This window comes from Candida margitis (assembly GCF_024628925.1).
Source record: "Candida margitis strain CBS 14175 chromosome Unknown scaffold12, whole genome shotgun sequence".
Taxonomy (NCBI): Eukaryota; Fungi; Ascomycota; class Pichiomycetes; order Serinales; family Debaryomycetaceae; genus Lodderomyces; species Lodderomyces margitis.
The window spans coordinates 21,640-38,807 of NW_026261803.1; the positions used below are offsets into that span (position 1 = coordinate 21,640).

The 17,168-nt window shown below is 38.0% G+C and overlaps 7 protein-coding genes across 7 annotated transcripts; 5 read left to right on the forward strand and 2 right to left on the reverse strand. All coding sequences in view use genetic code 12, as the record gives it.

Moving 5' to 3' along the window:
- Positions 1–186: 186 nt before the first annotated feature.
- On the forward strand, positions 187–1,407 carry RAD52 (recombinase; the record flags this gene model as incomplete). Its single annotated transcript, XM_051814311.1, has 1 exon — positions 187–1,407. One exon carries the CDS (start codon positions 187–189, stop codon positions 1,405–1,407), a length of 1,221 nt encoding a protein of 406 aa, XP_051672047.1.
- A 199-nt stretch (positions 1,408–1,606) lies between these two features.
- On the forward strand, positions 1,607–2,893 carry CANMA_002263 (NEDD8-activating protein; the record flags this gene model as incomplete). The annotated part of the gene is made up of 1 exon (XM_051814312.1): positions 1,607–2,893. The coding sequence occupies one exon, from the start codon at positions 1,607–1,609 to the stop codon at positions 2,891–2,893; it is 1,287 nt and encodes a 428-aa protein (XP_051672048.1).
- Positions 2,894–2,941: 48 nt separating this feature from the next.
- CANMA_002264 (carboxylic ester hydrolase) lies at positions 2,942–4,267 on the reverse strand (the record flags this gene model as incomplete). Its single annotated transcript, XM_051814313.1, has 1 exon — positions 2,942–4,267. One exon carries the CDS (start codon positions 4,265–4,267, stop codon positions 2,942–2,944), a length of 1,326 nt encoding a protein of 441 aa, XP_051672049.1.
- Positions 4,268–8,005: 3,738 nt separating this feature from the next.
- FET31 (Fet31p) lies at positions 8,006–9,898 on the forward strand (the record flags this gene model as incomplete). Its single annotated transcript, XM_051814314.1, has 1 exon — positions 8,006–9,898. One exon carries the CDS (start codon positions 8,006–8,008, stop codon positions 9,896–9,898), a length of 1,893 nt encoding a protein of 630 aa, XP_051672050.1.
- A 2,624-nt stretch (positions 9,899–12,522) lies between these two features.
- CANMA_002266 (multicopper oxidase) lies at positions 12,523–14,424 on the forward strand (the record flags this gene model as incomplete). Its single annotated transcript, XM_051814315.1, has 1 exon — positions 12,523–14,424. The coding sequence occupies one exon, from the start codon at positions 12,523–12,525 to the stop codon at positions 14,422–14,424; it is 1,902 nt and encodes a 633-aa protein (XP_051672051.1).
- A 644-nt stretch (positions 14,425–15,068) lies between these two features.
- CANMA_002267 (uncharacterized protein) lies at positions 15,069–16,487 on the forward strand (the record flags this gene model as incomplete). The annotated part of the gene is made up of 1 exon (XM_051814317.1): positions 15,069–16,487. One exon carries the CDS (start codon positions 15,069–15,071, stop codon positions 16,485–16,487), a length of 1,419 nt encoding a protein of 472 aa, XP_051672052.1.
- Positions 16,488–16,724: 237 nt separating this feature from the next.
- On the reverse strand, positions 16,725–17,044 carry DPM2 (Dpm2p; the record flags this gene model as incomplete). The annotated part of the gene is made up of 2 exons (XM_051814318.1): positions 16,725–16,979; positions 17,042–17,044. 2 exons carry the CDS (start codon positions 17,042–17,044, stop codon positions 16,725–16,727), a joined length of 258 nt encoding a protein of 85 aa, XP_051672053.1.
- Between the last annotated feature and the right edge of the window lie 124 nt (positions 17,045–17,168).

The window sequence follows — 17,168 nt, forward strand, 5'->3', positions numbered from 1 at the left end:
AAATTTAGTACCACTATGAACTGCTTCGGTAGGATATTAGACAGTTCCAGCCCATCACTCATATTAGCATTTTCTCCACTATTTTCAAAGGTCTTGAACTTGAGTGATGATAAGCAGAGAGAGAAAAAAAAAATCTACATTTAGCAACACGTCTGACACGGTACATAGAAAACATATTCCCTTTGCATGAGTTCACTCAATGGTAACCACCAGCCTCGAAGGCCGACAAAGCCGCCTTTGCAGCACGTGAGACTGCGCTCTCAAGTTCAGCAATCAATACAGTTTACTGAACATGAAAGATTAGAAATTCAGACCAAACTCAATAAAGCTTTGGGGCCAGAGTACGTGAGTTATCGACCAGGCGGAGGAGGGAACTCGGTTCAGTACATAGAAGGATGGAAGGCACTAAATCTAGCCAACGAGGTATTTGGGTTCAACGGATGGAACTCTGAACTAGTATCATGTGAAATAGATTACCTAGACACGCATGGCAACACGGGTAGATGTTCGTTGGGGCTCTCCATTGTTGTTAGGGTTACTCTCAAAGATGGCACGTATCACGAGGACATCGGGTATGGATACATCGATAATGCCAAGAGCAAGTCTCAGGCGTTTGAAAAGTGCAAAAAGGAGGCATATACGGATGGTATAAAGCGATGCTTGAGATGTTTTGGAAATGTCTTGGGTAATTGCTTATACGATAAGACAATCACCAAGCAGATGAGCAAATTACAAAAGAACAACATTGAATATGAGTCTGATGATTTTCACCGGGATCCGATATACGCAGAGAGAGAACGGAAAAAGCAGATAATGGAGAGAAGGGCCCAAGAGGAGAAGGAGATGGAGCAAAGACGCGAGCAGGAAAGCTTGAAAGCTCCAGATGACGCGTTTATTACACCTAGACTGCCCTCGAAGGTGGTACAACATGTAAACAGGAGGAAAGACGCCGACGAGATTGACGAGTCGTTCAATTTCAGTGATGATGGCGCCGAAGAAGAGCACGAACTCGACCGTGTGGAAACTAAATCGACCCAGGTCGGACATTCGGGAAGCAAGGACGAGGAAGAAGATACAAACCATTTCCCAGCGTTTGTAGCAGCAAAGAACGCAGCGCTCTTGCAATTAAAGCAGGACCGTAAAGGTGAAGAAATACCACAATTTGACACCACGTTTGTTTCGCCCAACATTGAACGCACTGTTGATCCTACAAAGTCAGTACCTGTCAAAAGAGCAGATTTGAAAGGCAAGACTCCTCCTCCCCTCGGGATCAATCATTTACAAAACAGGGTGAAGAAACCCCAAATTAACCATTTGAATAACAACTTTGGCAAGAGGATCGGAGTGCCTCCTATGAGAACAAACAAACGACTACAAGACGAGCTACCTACAGTTGAAAATAGATGAAATAAGAAAATATTCTTTTGTTATAGTTGCATAGATTAGATGCCTAAATTTGCATATATAAATGAGTACATATATATAGTGAGAAATTGATTGTAGATGAAATGCGCCGCTCCCCCCCCCCCAAAAAAAAAAACAAATTCAAATGTTGTCTCAAAGTGTGCAGCCCTTTTCTAGTACGCCATCACATTCAAAATCAGCAATGAGGAACTTGTCTTCAATACAGTCACTAGTTACTAATGTCGGTCAATTTAATGAGTACCTGGACATCTATTCTGCTCCAGATTCGTTTCAAGCGCTTCAGTCGAGTAAAGTTCTTGTCATTGGTGCTGGAGGTCTTGGCTGTGAAATCCTCAAGAACCTATCCATGACGGGGTTTAGAGATATACATATCATAGATATGGATACTATTGACTTGAGTAATTTGAATCGTCAGTTCTTATTTCGTTATGCAGATATCGGCAAAAGCAAGGCAGAGGTGGCTACAAAGTTTATTCTTGAAAGGATAGGCAATCCTGATTTGAAAATAACACCGCATTTTAAAAAGATTCAGGAGATGAATCTTGACTTTTATCGAAGCTTCCAGGTTATTATCAGTGGATTGGATTCAATTGAAGCACGGAGATGGATTAATTCTACGCTATATGGTTTAGCGGAGCAGGAAAATATAATAATCCCATTAGTTGACGGGGGTACTGAAGGGTTTCGAGGGCAAAGCAGGGTAATTATACCGACGTTGACTTCATGTTTTGAATGTTCGTTGGACTTACTAAGTGCTCAAACAACTTACCCAGTGTGTACAATTGCCAACACGCCACGACTACCCGAGCATTGTATAGAGTGGGCAAGCCAACTCGAATGGAACAAGCAATTTCCTGGACAGAAATTTGACGCTGATGATCCTGATCAAGTTGAGTGGATGTACCAGACAGCGAAAACTCGAGCAGCCGAGTTTGGCATTGAGGGGGTTACAAGGAGCTTGACGTTGGGGGTTGTCAAGAATATCATCCCCGCCATCGCATCAACGAATGCAATAATTGCTGCAAGTTGCTGTAATGAAGTGTTTAAAATCATCACCAGTGTGAATCCCATTTTGGATAACTACATGATGTATTCAGGTGATGACTCAATATTTACGTATACATATTCATACGCAAGGAAACAAAACTGTGCCGTTTGTGGAAATGCAGCGAAAAAGATTGCTGTGCAAAAGTGGTGGACTTTGCAACAGTTTATTCATGAAATAAAGTCGAAACAGGAAATACAAATGACAAACCCAAGTTTGACCAGTGGCGACAAGTTTCTTTACATGTCAAGCCCACCTGAGTTGGAAGAAGCCACCAAAGCAAACTTGAGCAAGAAGATGAGGGGTTTGATCAATCCCGGTGAAGAGATTGTCATTACTGATCCAAACTTGCCCATCTCTCTTCGCGTAATCGTACATTTGGAAGGTGACGACGATGATCCTGAATTTAGTCTACAGGCGTAATATACATAGGCTTAAGCAAGCCAAAAAAAGCTTTTTGTTAAAAATTTATTAAAATTTATCCATTTCCTCTAAAACTGCATTATTAAATTGTGTAATGTTGTCAAGGTACACATGGTGTCCACTGTACTCGATGACCTTTACATCGCTGCGTTGAGGTCGATCGGCTGATTCTGCCAAATTATTAATAATGTCACTGCACATTTGTCCCCCCGATTTATCCATCCAATCTCCATCTCCATACCACCATGTCATATCACATCTTAACTTATGTATCGCCTTCTCGATCAATGGAAACCTAGCGTCAGCACCGGGAGCAAGCAAGAAATTTAGCATGTACTCACCTGAACCTCTAGCCTGAAATATACCATAGGCATACTTGTGCAACAAATAGGCCTCTCTTTTGGACAAGTTAGCAAATCTCCTCGACGACCATCCACTGACTACCTTTGAACCCAACGGACCAGCTTTCCGCACCAACGTGAATGGCGAAATGTTTCTTTCCCAAAGTCGCTTAAAGTATCCTGGAACCGGTATTTGACGCTTATGCCTAATGATTGCCCCTGGTGAAGCCATAATTATTTTTCTGCAAAAGTGGGCATCTCGAGCAATGCCGTAGCACGCCATCAAGTAAGCGCCCATTGAATGTGCCATGATTAACAACTTTGACTTGTCAATATTCTTTTGAGCAAACCAAGCTTCATAGGAGTCGTAAAACCACTTTTCCACTTGCTCGACATTTTGCGGGTGGAAATGAGGGCGTGAGCTACAGCCGTACCCAAAAAGATCTATTGCGTGAATACACCAGTCATTGCGCATGGCTATCGCATCAAAGTTTTTGAGGTAAAACCCAAGGCCGGCACCATAGCCATGAATCATAACCAAATGTTTCATTGTGGCCAGATCGGCTTCCGTTTTGCCTGGGGGATAAATGACAAACTCGTTGATATAGTTTTCCTTGTCGTCGATTGGTACCTTCAACACTTTCGATGTCCTACCTAAACTGTCCTTGTTGGGGTAAAACGGTAAAGTTGACAACAATTCGTGCTGAAATCGAAGTGGTTCATTGCGTAGCTTGTAGTGCTCTATTGATTCAGCCACACCTAGTGGAAACGTGTTACTAAATAGTTTCGAAATTGGAACAGACGTGGGATGTGTGGGTCTCTTGTAGTGAGAATGTTGATGCACTTCATTTGTGACACTCGAGAGCTCAGTTGTCTCAGCTCCTGCAACTACTCTCTTTCCACTTTGTGGCTTTGACAACGACTTCTTCTTCCTCTTTGGTATTGCTCGCGGTACATAGCTTAATAAGTTGTTAATTGAAAATGTTGATGAATTTAGATTGAGATAGGATATACTAAATAAGCGTCTGCTCATTATTGGTGTACCCCACGTTTATGCAAAACAAAAAAAAAAATATTAAAACAAAAATAACAGGTAAAAGATGAATGATTGAAGCTTTATCCTAGCCAGAAGGCACTGAATAGAATGCTTTATGACGACTAAACCATGAACAAATAACGAGGGTACTTTTGTAAAGTTTTATAAAGAAAGCAGACACGGAACAAAAACCCTGTAAACCTTATTGAATGCAAAACTTCAAAAAATAAAAATGATCGCGTCACCAACAAAAAATAAAACAAACCCAAAGAAGATGACAAGCTATTCTCCCTGTACGTGTGTGTATGTCAGCTAACGTTGGGTGATAGGCTGTTGCTGTTGAGTGATAGACTACAGTTGCTGTGGTGAAGCAAAGTTCCCAAAAAAAAATTTTTTGTTGTTGTTTACGTTGTGCACTATTCCGTACGGACTTTTAAAATAAATGCGTGATTACTTTGTTTGTTGTTGTTGCAAAAGCAGATTTTGCTTTTTATGACCTCGCTGTTAACAACGAATTAGCAATGGTACACGACTATGAAATGTTGGGTATAACGTGGCTGCTACTGGTTGGGAAACAGTTGATCATTCTATGTTGATTTTTTATGAATGGTATTTCGTAAAAGGCAGCATGAAAAATGTATGATGTTTTGTTCATGGACTTTCGTTTTCTGATGGCTTTTGTTGGGTTCAACATATGCACGTGAATATTGGGTAGTAATTGACTGTAAAGGATTGTGAATAGGTCGAATAATCAAAGAATGAGACGCAAAGGAAAGTTACTGGGTGTCAATTAAAACTAAAGAGCTGTTTGGTTGTTATCACAGTCATGCTTTTAAATTTTAAGACGGGCGTTTTACTTGTAGAGATAATTTTTACTGAAAGTTGGTGCCAAGTTCGTGTAAAATCCTAGCATCTGGAAACCGCCCTGCTTTACCACCAATAACGTCGAACGAAAACTGAATACATCCATGATGCAATCAGAAACGTGCTCCATGTTCTATGCAACACAGCACTATAGTTGTTAAAATAAATGCATTGTACTTACTTAGATGGCGGAGAAAAGTTAACCTCAGACAACTACAACAGTGACAAGAGATTTCTGCCCATTGACTTGTTTGTGTGAAATTATCAGATGTGTAGCTGTGATGTATAGACAATGTTATAGCGGCAAGTGGCAAGTTTAAGAGCAGCATCCCTTTCAACGGTGGATTAACTATTATTAAACCCTGACAATGGATATTCCCAAACAATAGCTTTCAATGTTTGCCAGTTTTGCTGTATCCAAAAGGAAGGTTTAAACAATAGGCTATTGTTATGAAGTAAGATTATATATGAATGGTCAAAACCGTGGTAACGAGAACAAGATAAACTATATTTGAAAAGCGCATTGAGAGGGTGCCAATCTTTTGCATGTTTGCGCTTTGTAATAAAAATGAAGAGTTTGTTACTGTAGAAGCCTAGCCCTTTGCCTCTGCTGTTAAAATTACTTATTCACACAGTCGTTTTAGATTGATTTGATTCCTGCACATGCGCTCCTAACCCAAAGTTTCTCCTACTGGGGAGAGGGTTTCATAAGGAAGAAGAAAAGTTTAAATTCCGTCCCGCCTGAGACAAATACTAAAAAAATTGTAAAAAAACTAAAATGTTTTCAGTGCAAGGTACACATAGCGAACTACGGCTTAAGGATAATATGTCAACAAGAAAACATCAAAAATTTTCTTAGCTTGAGTGCCAAGTGAATTGGGAAACCCTTCATTTAGAGGCTAGACTAGACTAGTTTCTTGTCAACAATTCCGATCGGATCGAAACACAATAATGGTTATTCCTTTGGCGCTTCGACTTGAGAAAGCGAGTTGTTACATGATCAATTCAAGAAGCAACCGCGGGTAAAATCTTATTTCATATATTTTATCTTTTGTTGTTGTTATTGTGTTTAGTTGTAATTACCGAGTTGTGAGTGTATTACAGCTGATGCTTAATTGGCTACTTTTTTATTTCCCAATATCACAAGCACAATTTTACTTTATGCTATACATATAACCACACGATAAAAAAAAAGAAACTTTTGAATCTACTTACATTCGTAACCCTTTGCTCTGCAAGTAATAAGTAATTGACTATTGGTCAAGTGTCCATAATAATGCTATTTCTCGTATAATGTTCATTTTGTAATAACAAAAAGGATATCATTGGCTGGTTAAAATACAAAGAGGCGGTATTAGAACAATAACATGCATTAGAGGCAATTGCCTTTTTTGCGGCCCGTTTGTTTATTTATGGAAACAATACTCATCTCATATGAAAACAAAGGACACGAAAGAGAATATAGAGATGAATACTGGTTAAAACTAGCAAAATGCAATGGAAGGGCTGTCGTCTTCCGGGTGGCACTCCAGATCCATACCAGTGTTCTTTGATTGGGGTAACAAAAGTTTAGTTTTCTTGAACTTCTTTTTCGTTTTGTGAAGTGTATCACATGGCGGTTTCCGTAAAGGCAAAAAAAAAATTAAACCATTGCAAGTAGTAGTAATCCCATTAGCGGAATTGGTTCTTGACAGGAATAGCTTGATTCTTATTTGTTGGAGAACTGGAGGAAAGAGGCACCAATATTTCACAAACGGCATCAAACACAATAAAGAAGATTAAAAATTTTTTTTATGTTGTTTTTATATTTTTATTTATTTTTTAACTTTTTGAATGAGGTGAGTGTCTGCATAAGACATTTTTAATTCATTTTGTCTTTCTTTTTTATTGTCTTCTTGTGCGTAAAGATTAATCAAAAGAGGGCTTTATGATCGATCGAAAAGATAATCATCTCAAGAGTCAATACACCTTCTGAAAGTGTATTTCTGCCAAAAACAAAAATTCTCATCAGATGACAGTAAATGACGCTTGCAAGTAGATGTAACAACAGACAAAACTTTACAACTTTATTCAGATTGGCTTGCAAGAAGCAAACCCAGACACAGATCCAAAATAATATGTGTCTTGTTTTATTTTTTATTTTCTATTGTTTTCTCATTATCGTCAAAAGTACACGCACTATAATACATAAAACACATTTTCTCTTTTATCACTATCTGCTAAGCTTCCACTTTATCACCAATATTCAAAACCGCCAAAATTAATAGGCTTTTTTCTTTAGTACAAAGTCTGTTAAGAAAAGTGTGCCCGTTTTTTTCATTTTTTCAAAAGATCTTGTATTTTTTTTTTTCCATTCACCATCCCACCACTACACTCAATCTCACATGTAGTATTAACTATCTAACTAACTGTGTATACTTCTATTTTATATAACTTTGTTTTTACCCTTTGGTGCAGAGCCAAGAAATATTTCAATTTGTGCACACAACACTATAAATAAAATTCTTACATAGTTAGTTACCAATCCTTTGCCCAGAAAAATAAAAATAGAACCTCAAAAATAGAAAATTATTAACATTCTACACTGTTAAGTTTTATCAATTTCATCAGCGTCTAATGTCTGATGTAAAAATTTTTGGAGTAAAATCAAAATTGGGTAAACGGCTAACATTATAAATAACCTTTGGTGTTCCTCCCATTTCTCAAACTCATACACGGTTTCTCTTCTTCTTCTTTTTCTTTTTTGGTTCTTTGGGTCTCTATCAATCTTTACAGGAAACGGTTAAAACACTGAACCAAAACCGCAACAGTTCTAGTCCACTGACACATAGTATAGACAAGAAGAAAAAGAGATTACAGACAACAATTACAATGAGGACTACCATTTCGCTAATATTCCTCACATTTTTGGCGCTCGTCACCGCCGAGACTCATACTTGGCACTACACTTGTAACTGGGTCGACGGAGTTAACCCAGATGGTGTTCAAGAAAGACGTATGATTGGATTCAACGGTACTTGGCCATTACCTACATTGAGAGTTAAAAAGGGAGATAGAGTTAATCTCTACTTGACTAATGGATTTGATGACAGAAACACTTCATTGCACTTCCACGGTATGTTTCAAAAAGGTTCCAGTCAAATGGATGGACCAGAAATGGTTACTCAATGTCCTATCCCACCTGGTGAAACCATGTTGTACAATTTTACTGTTGATGATCAAGTTGGTTCTTATTGGTACCACTCGCATACTTCTGGTCAATATGGTGATGGTATGAGAGGTGTATTTATTATTGATGAGCCAAGTGAGGACGATTACCCATATGACTACGATGAAGAAGTTGTCTTGACTTTGAATGAACATTACCATGAAGAATCCGACGATTTAATGCCAAAATTCTTGAGTAGATTCAACCCAACTGGTGCTGAATTGATTCCACAAAATATCTTGTTTAACGAAACTAGAAATGCTACTTGGAAAGTTGAACCAAACAAGACTTACTTGTTGAGAATTATCAACATGGGTAGATTCTTGTCCCATTACGTTTGGATGGAAGATCACGACATGACCATTGTTGAGGTTGACGGTATTTACGTTGAGAAAAACACCACCGATTTGATTTATATCACTGTTGCTCAGAGATACACTGTGTTGGTCACCACCAAGAACTCAACGGATAAGAACTATGCATTCATGCACAGACTTGATCCTGATATGTTGGATACCCAACCAGCTGATTTGCAGTTGAATGGTACAAACACTATTATGTATAATGAAGATCTTGGTGAGGCTGAATCATATGACTTGACTCAAGATGAAATTGATTCTTATTTTGATGATTTCTACCTTGTGCCATTGTCCAAAGAAAAGCTTTATGATGACGCTGATTACACTGTTACTGTTCAGGTGCAAATGGATAACTTGGGTGATGGTATCAACTATGCTTTCTTTAACAACATTACCTACACCAAACCAAGAGTGCCAACCTTGCTCACTGTGTTGTCAGCTGGTGATGATGCTTCTAATGAATTGGTTTACGGATCAAACACAAACTCGTTTGTGTTGCAAAAGGATGATGTAGTTGACATTGTGGTCAACAACTTGGATACTGGTAAACATCCATTCCATTTGCATGGACACGTGTTCCAATTGATTGAAAGACACGAAGCTATCGAAGACGGTGAAGGTGATCCAGTTGCTTACAATTCAAGTGACCATGCTGACTGGCCAGAATATCCAATGATGAGAGACACTGTTTACTTGAGACCACAATCATACATGGTTTTACGTTTCAAGGCTGACAACCCCGGTGTTTGGTTCTTCCATTGCCATATTGAATGGCATTTGGACCAAGGTTTGGCCATTCAATTTATTGAAGATCCATCAGGAATCCAAAACAATGAAACCCAGCAAATTACCGACAACCACAAGGAAATTTGTGAAAAAGTTGGCGTGCCATGGAAAGGTAATGCTGCTGGTAATGATGTTCACTTGTTGGATTTGACTGGTGAGAATGTTCAGTACAAGAGATTGCCTACTGGATTCACCGCCAGAGGTATTGTTGCTTTGGTATTTTCATGTGTTGCTGGTTTTGCTGGATTGGCTGCTATTGCCGTTTACGGTATGCAAGATATCCCAGATGTTGAAGAAAGAGTTGCCAGAGACTTGGATGTTGACTTGGACGAAGCCGATGACAGTGGTGCTGAAATTGTTAGACAAACTTCTTCAACTGAAGGATCATCTACTCATAAACATTTAGGATAAAGAAAGAAGCAGCTTTCTTGAGTTTTGAATTCATAGTTGTGAGCTGTTGAAGTAAGCATGAGAAGGATAATATGTTGAAAAAAATCGTGTGTGCTTAAAGACCCTTTTTTTGGAAGTATCAAGAAAGGATACAGGGTCTTTTTTTTGAATTACTTTCCCTTAGATTGTTGCTTTCAGCAGTTTTACCTAGTTGTGAAATGCCGAACAAATATGAATATGATGACGATGGACAGTGTTGGATTGAAGAATGAAGCTGTTTTTTTATGGAGAGATTTGATGAAAGAGATGCCCCAAACTATTCCCCCCCCCCAAACCCACTTTTTTAATATAGAGATTTAGTGCTTTTTGCCCCCCAGAAAGTACTAGTTTCTACGACGTTCTTTATATCATATATATATAGTATGTTTTTTTTAATTTGTAACCTTTACCCGTGCAATTTGGATGAATCGTAGTGTTGAGTAGCCTGTAGGATGGAAAATCAGCCGGTCTCACGAGTGTTGGAAAAGTATAATGGTACAAAACTTAAATCTGTTGATGGTTTAGGACTGGCTTGTTTGATGAAAGAGGTGGGTCGCGTATATTTTGTGGTCAAATGCCAAGGTGAGGTCAAAGTTATCACCAGTTTTGAAAAACTGTAAAAGATGGTGAGAAAAGAGGGGCTTTTTGCTTCAACCATATATTCACACGACTTTGAATTGATATCCAACTAGATGAATGAAGATTCAACTTACTACTGAGTCCGGGAAAACAGGGCTAAAAATACATTTGATCAACGTGGTGTGGAAGCCCAACAAAAAAGAAAAGAAAAGGTTTTGACAGGTTTTGACGTTAGATTAAAATAGTTGTAATAGTTACACAAACAGAGAACAACAGAAACTTTATTTTATTCTAAATCCGACAGCCAGACAGACAAAAAAAAAATGAAACAAACGAAAATTATTGTCAGATGTGTTTTTTGTCTGTTCTATTTCTTTTGTGATTGGCTGAATGGGATTAAAATATTTAGATTCTTCTTACTTTTAATTTAGTTAGGAACATCTTTTAGACTAAAGTAAACATTAATTTTTAAAGTCTACAAAAACTATGAGGTTTATATTTTACGAAGTAGTTTGTAATAAAAATATCGAAGCCGCCTCATTGCATTAACTACAAACGTTTTAGCCAATGAAAAAGAAAAGAATCTCACAGGCTTTAACTTTTACTCGAGAAGAAGAAGAAGAAGAAGTAGAAGAAAGGATGTGTTCTAAAGTGTTGGCCCAGTATCACTTCTCTTAGCAGTTGACTCCCTTCCAATCCAGTTTTTGTTTCCAAACATGTCAAAAGTTATATTCTGTAGGCCTTGTTAAAGCGGAAGTTTACAACAACAATAGCGAGGGATTTTTATTTCTCCCACCAATTCTAGATTTTGTTCATCGTTAATAATCTTTTTTCCTATGGGTTTTCCAGCTTCTATTGTTTTATACTTAGGCTTCCTATCCGTTATTAAGCGATGTTACATTTAACAGTATGGTTTATTGGTGACCAATTGTTATTGTTGTGTCAGTTCGTTATGCAGTGACTATTGTTTGTTTGTTTAACCAATGAACTTTCGTCTTTCTTCAAGCAAAAAGAAGAATAAAAGAGTCGTGCCGTTGGAAACAGAAAACGTAGTAATTTAACACAAAATATATATAACAAACCATATAGTTTTTAATGCCGCTGTACATTATCAGATTTAATCAGTAAGCATTTTAACACGCTATACATATTAACAATGGAATGTGGCACCATTTACTTAACAACTGAAAGTGAATAGCCAATTAGACAAAAGTTTTTGAGCAGCAATAAATCCTGTATACAAAACCCCAGAAGAACAACAACAACATTCTTTCCTCATCATTTACAACGTTATTTGCCTTCATTGCAGCCAGCAGAGGTCTTACAACATTTCTTTTCCTCTTTCTAGTTTGACTGCTATTGCTGTTTCTGTAGGTAAAAGGAAGTAGAATAGCTCAACAGGGTAAAAGGGTTGTCTCCTTCCACTATGTCTCTCCGTAAAGGTAAAGGCTAATTTATAATTAAATGCTGTCTGTTGCCTTTTAATTTTTTACGTTTGTGTAACTAATGTTTTATTTATTGTTTTTTATTGTTTTAATTTTTAATTTAATTTATTTTTGTTTCTTTTTGCCTGTTTACCCATTTCAAGTTTTCTATTCTCTTTTTTAAGCCCTTTCCGACTATATATTCTTCTCCAATATTTAAACTCCAACTGATCTTCCCTTGAATTGGAATGAAAAAATTTGCTCAGACCTCTTCTTCTCCTTTCAATTATTAGCTACAGTTCATTTCCAAAGTCTAGGGGTCAAAAGAGCTCATTTTGCGCGTTGCCAAGGAAAATAACAAAATCCCTGAGAATAGGTTTTTAATACAAACGCAAAAACAATAATTTCAACTAACGCCAAGAAATCATTGAATTGTTTGCCAAGACTTGATAAAATCAACAACAGCTTTTTGCACTTTGACACATTTGTTTCACTCCCCAAGGTCACACTAAAGTCCAAGAAGGGTAGACCAAGTAGCAGCGCTTAATTATTGTTGTCCTGGAATTTCATTACATATCATATCACTAGACACAGTTGCAGAAAATGAGATTGTGGAACTTCTTATCAGTATTGTTCCTATCAACGCTAATAGCCGCCGAGACTCATGAATGGTGGTTCGAAACTGGTTGGGTTGAAAATTGTAATCCAGATGGGGTATTCCCCAGATCCATGATTGGGTTCAATGGCAGTTGGCCATTGCCCATATTGAGAGTCAAGAAATATGACCGTGTCATTTTACACTTGATCAATGGGTTTGACACTGCAAACACTACTTTGCATTTCCATGGTATGTTCCAAGCTGGTTCGACTCAAATGGATGGCCCACCAATGGTTACACAATGCCCAATTCCACATGGAGAAGTTTACACTTATAATTTTAGTGTTGATGGTCAAGTTGGGTCTTATTGGTACCACTCACATACTTCTGGTCAGTATGGTGATGGTATGAGAGGTGCATTCATTATTGAAGAACCAAGTGAGGACGATTACCCATATGACTACGATGAAGAAGTTGTCTTGACGTTGAATGAACATTACCACAAGACCTCCGATGAATTGTTGCCTGATTTCTTGAGTAGGTTTAATCCTACCGGTGCTGAACCGATTATTGATAACCTCTTGTTCAACGAAACTAGAAATGCTACTTGGAACGTTGAACCTAACAAGACGTATTTGTTGAGAATTATCAACACCGGAAGATTCATATCACAGTATATCTGGATTGAAGATCACAACATGACTGTTGTTGAAGTTGATGGTGTTTACACTGAACCAAAGGAGGCTAGCATGCTTTATGTCACCATTGCTCAAAGGTACACTGTTTTGGTCCATACTAAGAACTCCACCGACAAGAACTATGCATTCATGAACAAGGCTGATGATACTATGTTGGATACCGTTCCAAAGGATTTGCAATTGAATGGTACTAATTACATGATGTACAATGACGGCGACAAACCAGAACAAAATTATGTTGATTCAATTGACGATTTCTTGGATGATTTCTACTTGGTTCCCTTGGATAAGGAAGAGATTTTAGATGATGCCGACTACACCGTTACTGTCCAAGTACAAATGGACAATTTGGGCAATGGTGTCAATTATGCCTTTTTCAATAACATCTCCTACACAGCACCAAAAGTGCCAACCATTCTTTCAGTGTTATCTGCTGGTGAACATTCAACAAATGACTTGGTTTATGGATCAAACACAAACACATTTGTTTTGGAAGAAGATGAAGTTGTTGATATTGTTCTTAACAACTTGGATACTGGTACCCACCCTTTCCATTTACACGGACATGTTTTCCAAGTCTTGGAAAGAGGAGAAGCTAGAGATGATGATCAAGATCCAATTGCCTTTAATGCTAGTGATCATGCCGAATGGCCTAAATACCCAATGAAGAGAGATACATTGTATGTGCGTCCACAATCATACTTTGTCATTCGTTTCAAGGCTGACAATCCAGGTGTCTGGTTTTTCCATTGCCATATTGAATGGCATTTGGATCAAGGTTTGGCAGTTGTGCTTGTTGAGAACCCTGATGCTATTAGAAACAATGAAACCCAACAAATTACCGACAACCACAAGGAAATTTGTGAAAAAGTTGGCGTGCCATGGAAAGGTAATGCTGCTGGGAACGACGACAATGTATTGGATTTAACCGGTGAGAATGTCCAAGAAAAGAGATTGCCTACTGGATTCACCGCCAGAGGTATCATCGCTTTAGTATTTTCATGTGTTGCTGGTTTTGCTGGATTGGCTGCTATTGCCGTTTACGGTTTGCAAGATATCCCAGATGTTGAAGAAAGAGTGGCCCAAGATTTGATGGTGGACATCACCGACGGAGAAGATGAAGAGAGCCGCGATACTGCTGATGAAATTGTTGTTGAGGGAAACAGCTCCACTCATGAAAACTCATCAACAGCTAAGCACAGCGATTAAAGAAACTAAATTTCAACAGAGAAATTGAAATTGGTAATTCGATAATCTATGTTCTTCCATGTCATTTGGACAGTATGGTTAAAAAAGTGTGTGTGTAGATATATTATGGATGGTGTTTTTTGAATTTTCCCCATTTTATATCTCGTGAAGCGACTGGAAAAATGACAAGTGGAATGGATAGAGTTGGAAGAGCCCCCACCCCCCCTCAGTTTCAAATGCTGATTGCTGCTAGATAAATTACAAAACTTTTTCCCTTGATTGTGAACGCAAAGTGAAAAAGCCCTGAATTTTTTTGAATCGTTCACCTAGTAATTTTTTTACAAAAATGAACCAATAAACCCCCCGATCCCCCGTCCTGCAATGACAACAACAATACAATTTTTTTTTATTTCAAAAATTTTAATATGCGTGAGAAATTTTTTCAATGGTCGATATATAATTTTATTGTATACTTCTTTTTTTTTAATAGTTTAATCAATCCCGGAAGATTTGATGATGTTGTAGATTTAGGAAAAGAGGGTGGTCAGGTGAACCTCAGATGAACTGGTAAAATCTCAATTTCGGTAGCGTCGTTCTCTCAATTGGAACAAAAGATTTTGAAAATCTCATGCAAAAACAGTCTAAACAGGACCTCATTACACTCAATGATCGAAGCAGTGTACATCACAGACATATCAAACACGTTGGTGTTTGAGTATTGCGATAGTTTATCACTACCTAAATTCAAGACTTTTCTCCCCAAATTATCCAACCTTGAAACTAATCAAGTTGGCCTTGAAAGCTCACAAATTGACACACCAACTAAAATCACCATCAACTCAAATTACTATGTAGTTGGCCATAACCACTTGTCACTACATTTTTACGTCTTGTGCTCCGAGGGTAAAACGGCATCCAATCCACTCATTCCACATACATTTATTTTACGATTGATAGAAACGTTGGAAGACTACTTTGATGAATTGACTAGGAGCAAGATTGAAGCCAACACTGATATAATCACGCTTATTTTGTACCAGATGCTCGATGATGGAATGCCTTATATAACAGATTTCAACAAGATAAGAGATTTGGTGAGCCACACGTCCCTCCTTTCCAAGATTATCAATGAAGCATCAAGAACTACTGGGTTACAACCGGAAGTTAAACAAAGTTTTGCCACTGATATACCGTGGCGGAGAAGTGACGCACGTCACACAAGCAATGAGATGTACGTCGATGTTATGGAAACGGTGAATTTGATTTTAAAGCCAATTGTAGCAAAATCGAAATTGGAACAGTATGATTCGGCTTTTTATTCGAGCAAAGCTGACAACCAGGTGGACAATTATGTTTTGAGTGGATGCATTGATGGCCAAATCGACTTTTTCAGTAAATTAAGTGGGGCACCTACCTTGGAACTAGTTTTGAACAAAGTGGGATCGAACTTGAGCTTGCTTCGTTTCCATAGATGCATCAACATGGATTTATTCAAGGAAAGGCGTGGAGTTCTATCATTCATTCCACCCGAGGGGAAAAGCACATTGATGAAGTACCAAATTGACTTGAATGAGCTAAAGAGTAATCGGGAAAAGACGAGTTTATTAAAATTGAGCACAATTGATGTTCAGTTTTTAGTTGAACCACAGTCGTCCGAGTTTGAAATAAAGTTGTTTCCCGCAAATATGATTACTAAGATTGACTATATCAAAGTGGAAATTGTATGTGAGGACGCCAATGATCAAGTGAAGGTGAATAGAATCAGTTATGGCGATTTTCAAACTCGTTTATCGGGCAAGCACGAGTGGTGTATAAAAGACTTGAAAAAGGGTGTAGTTCCCACATTCAATGGAACAATTGTTGAACAAATCGAGCAAGACAAGGAAGAATTGGAAGGGCAGACGACTACTCATAAACGACCTTTGCATCTAAAGTTAGATTATAGTCATAAAGGTCCAGTGCCTAGTGGATTGAAAGTCGATAGTCTTTTAGTAGTCAATGCAAAAGGCTTGGGGGAGAATGCTAAACCTTACAAAGGAGTCAAGTATGCTACAAAGAGTGGGGACTATATAGTGAGATCGTAAATATTTACTTGTCACAACTCCCTCCTCCTGGGAGTTACTACATAAAGTAAAACAAAGCGGAAGCCCTTTCATTCCAAAGGTTGTAATATATTGATACAAACTAGTATACCTTGGCAAAGATGCGCGATTGCAATTTAGTTCAATGCTGTTGTCTCCGCCCTAAGATTATTTAGTTAATAATCATGAACTCATTATATTGCATCCTCAAAGAGTACAATATTTCATACTCACACATGTCTATTGTGCCTTCTTCTTACTCTTTTGTTTTTGTTGGTTCTTGACCAAGACTTTTCCAATAAATGTACCCACTCCCAAACCGGCGATAAGAAGCAATAATAAAGGTAATTTAATAGCATAGTCTCTTGGTAAAAAGAACTTGTTTATGCTCGAATCTTCGTTGACAAATGGTATTACAAATACCCAGGCAGTGTAGTAGGTGAAAACAGAAGCTGCTACAAGAAGCATTGCCAATCCAAGTAATTTATCTGCAGCCTATTCGAAGGACATGTTAGTAAACAAATGTAATTTTGGATCTTATTTCAAATGGAACATACCATGATTGTATACCGTTGGGCAAAAAAGTATCAACTCTACAAAGGAGGAGGATGCAATGAAAAATAAACACGTAGTGGACTACGTGTATCTAAAATTGAGCACAAGACACTACCACTACTCACGTGA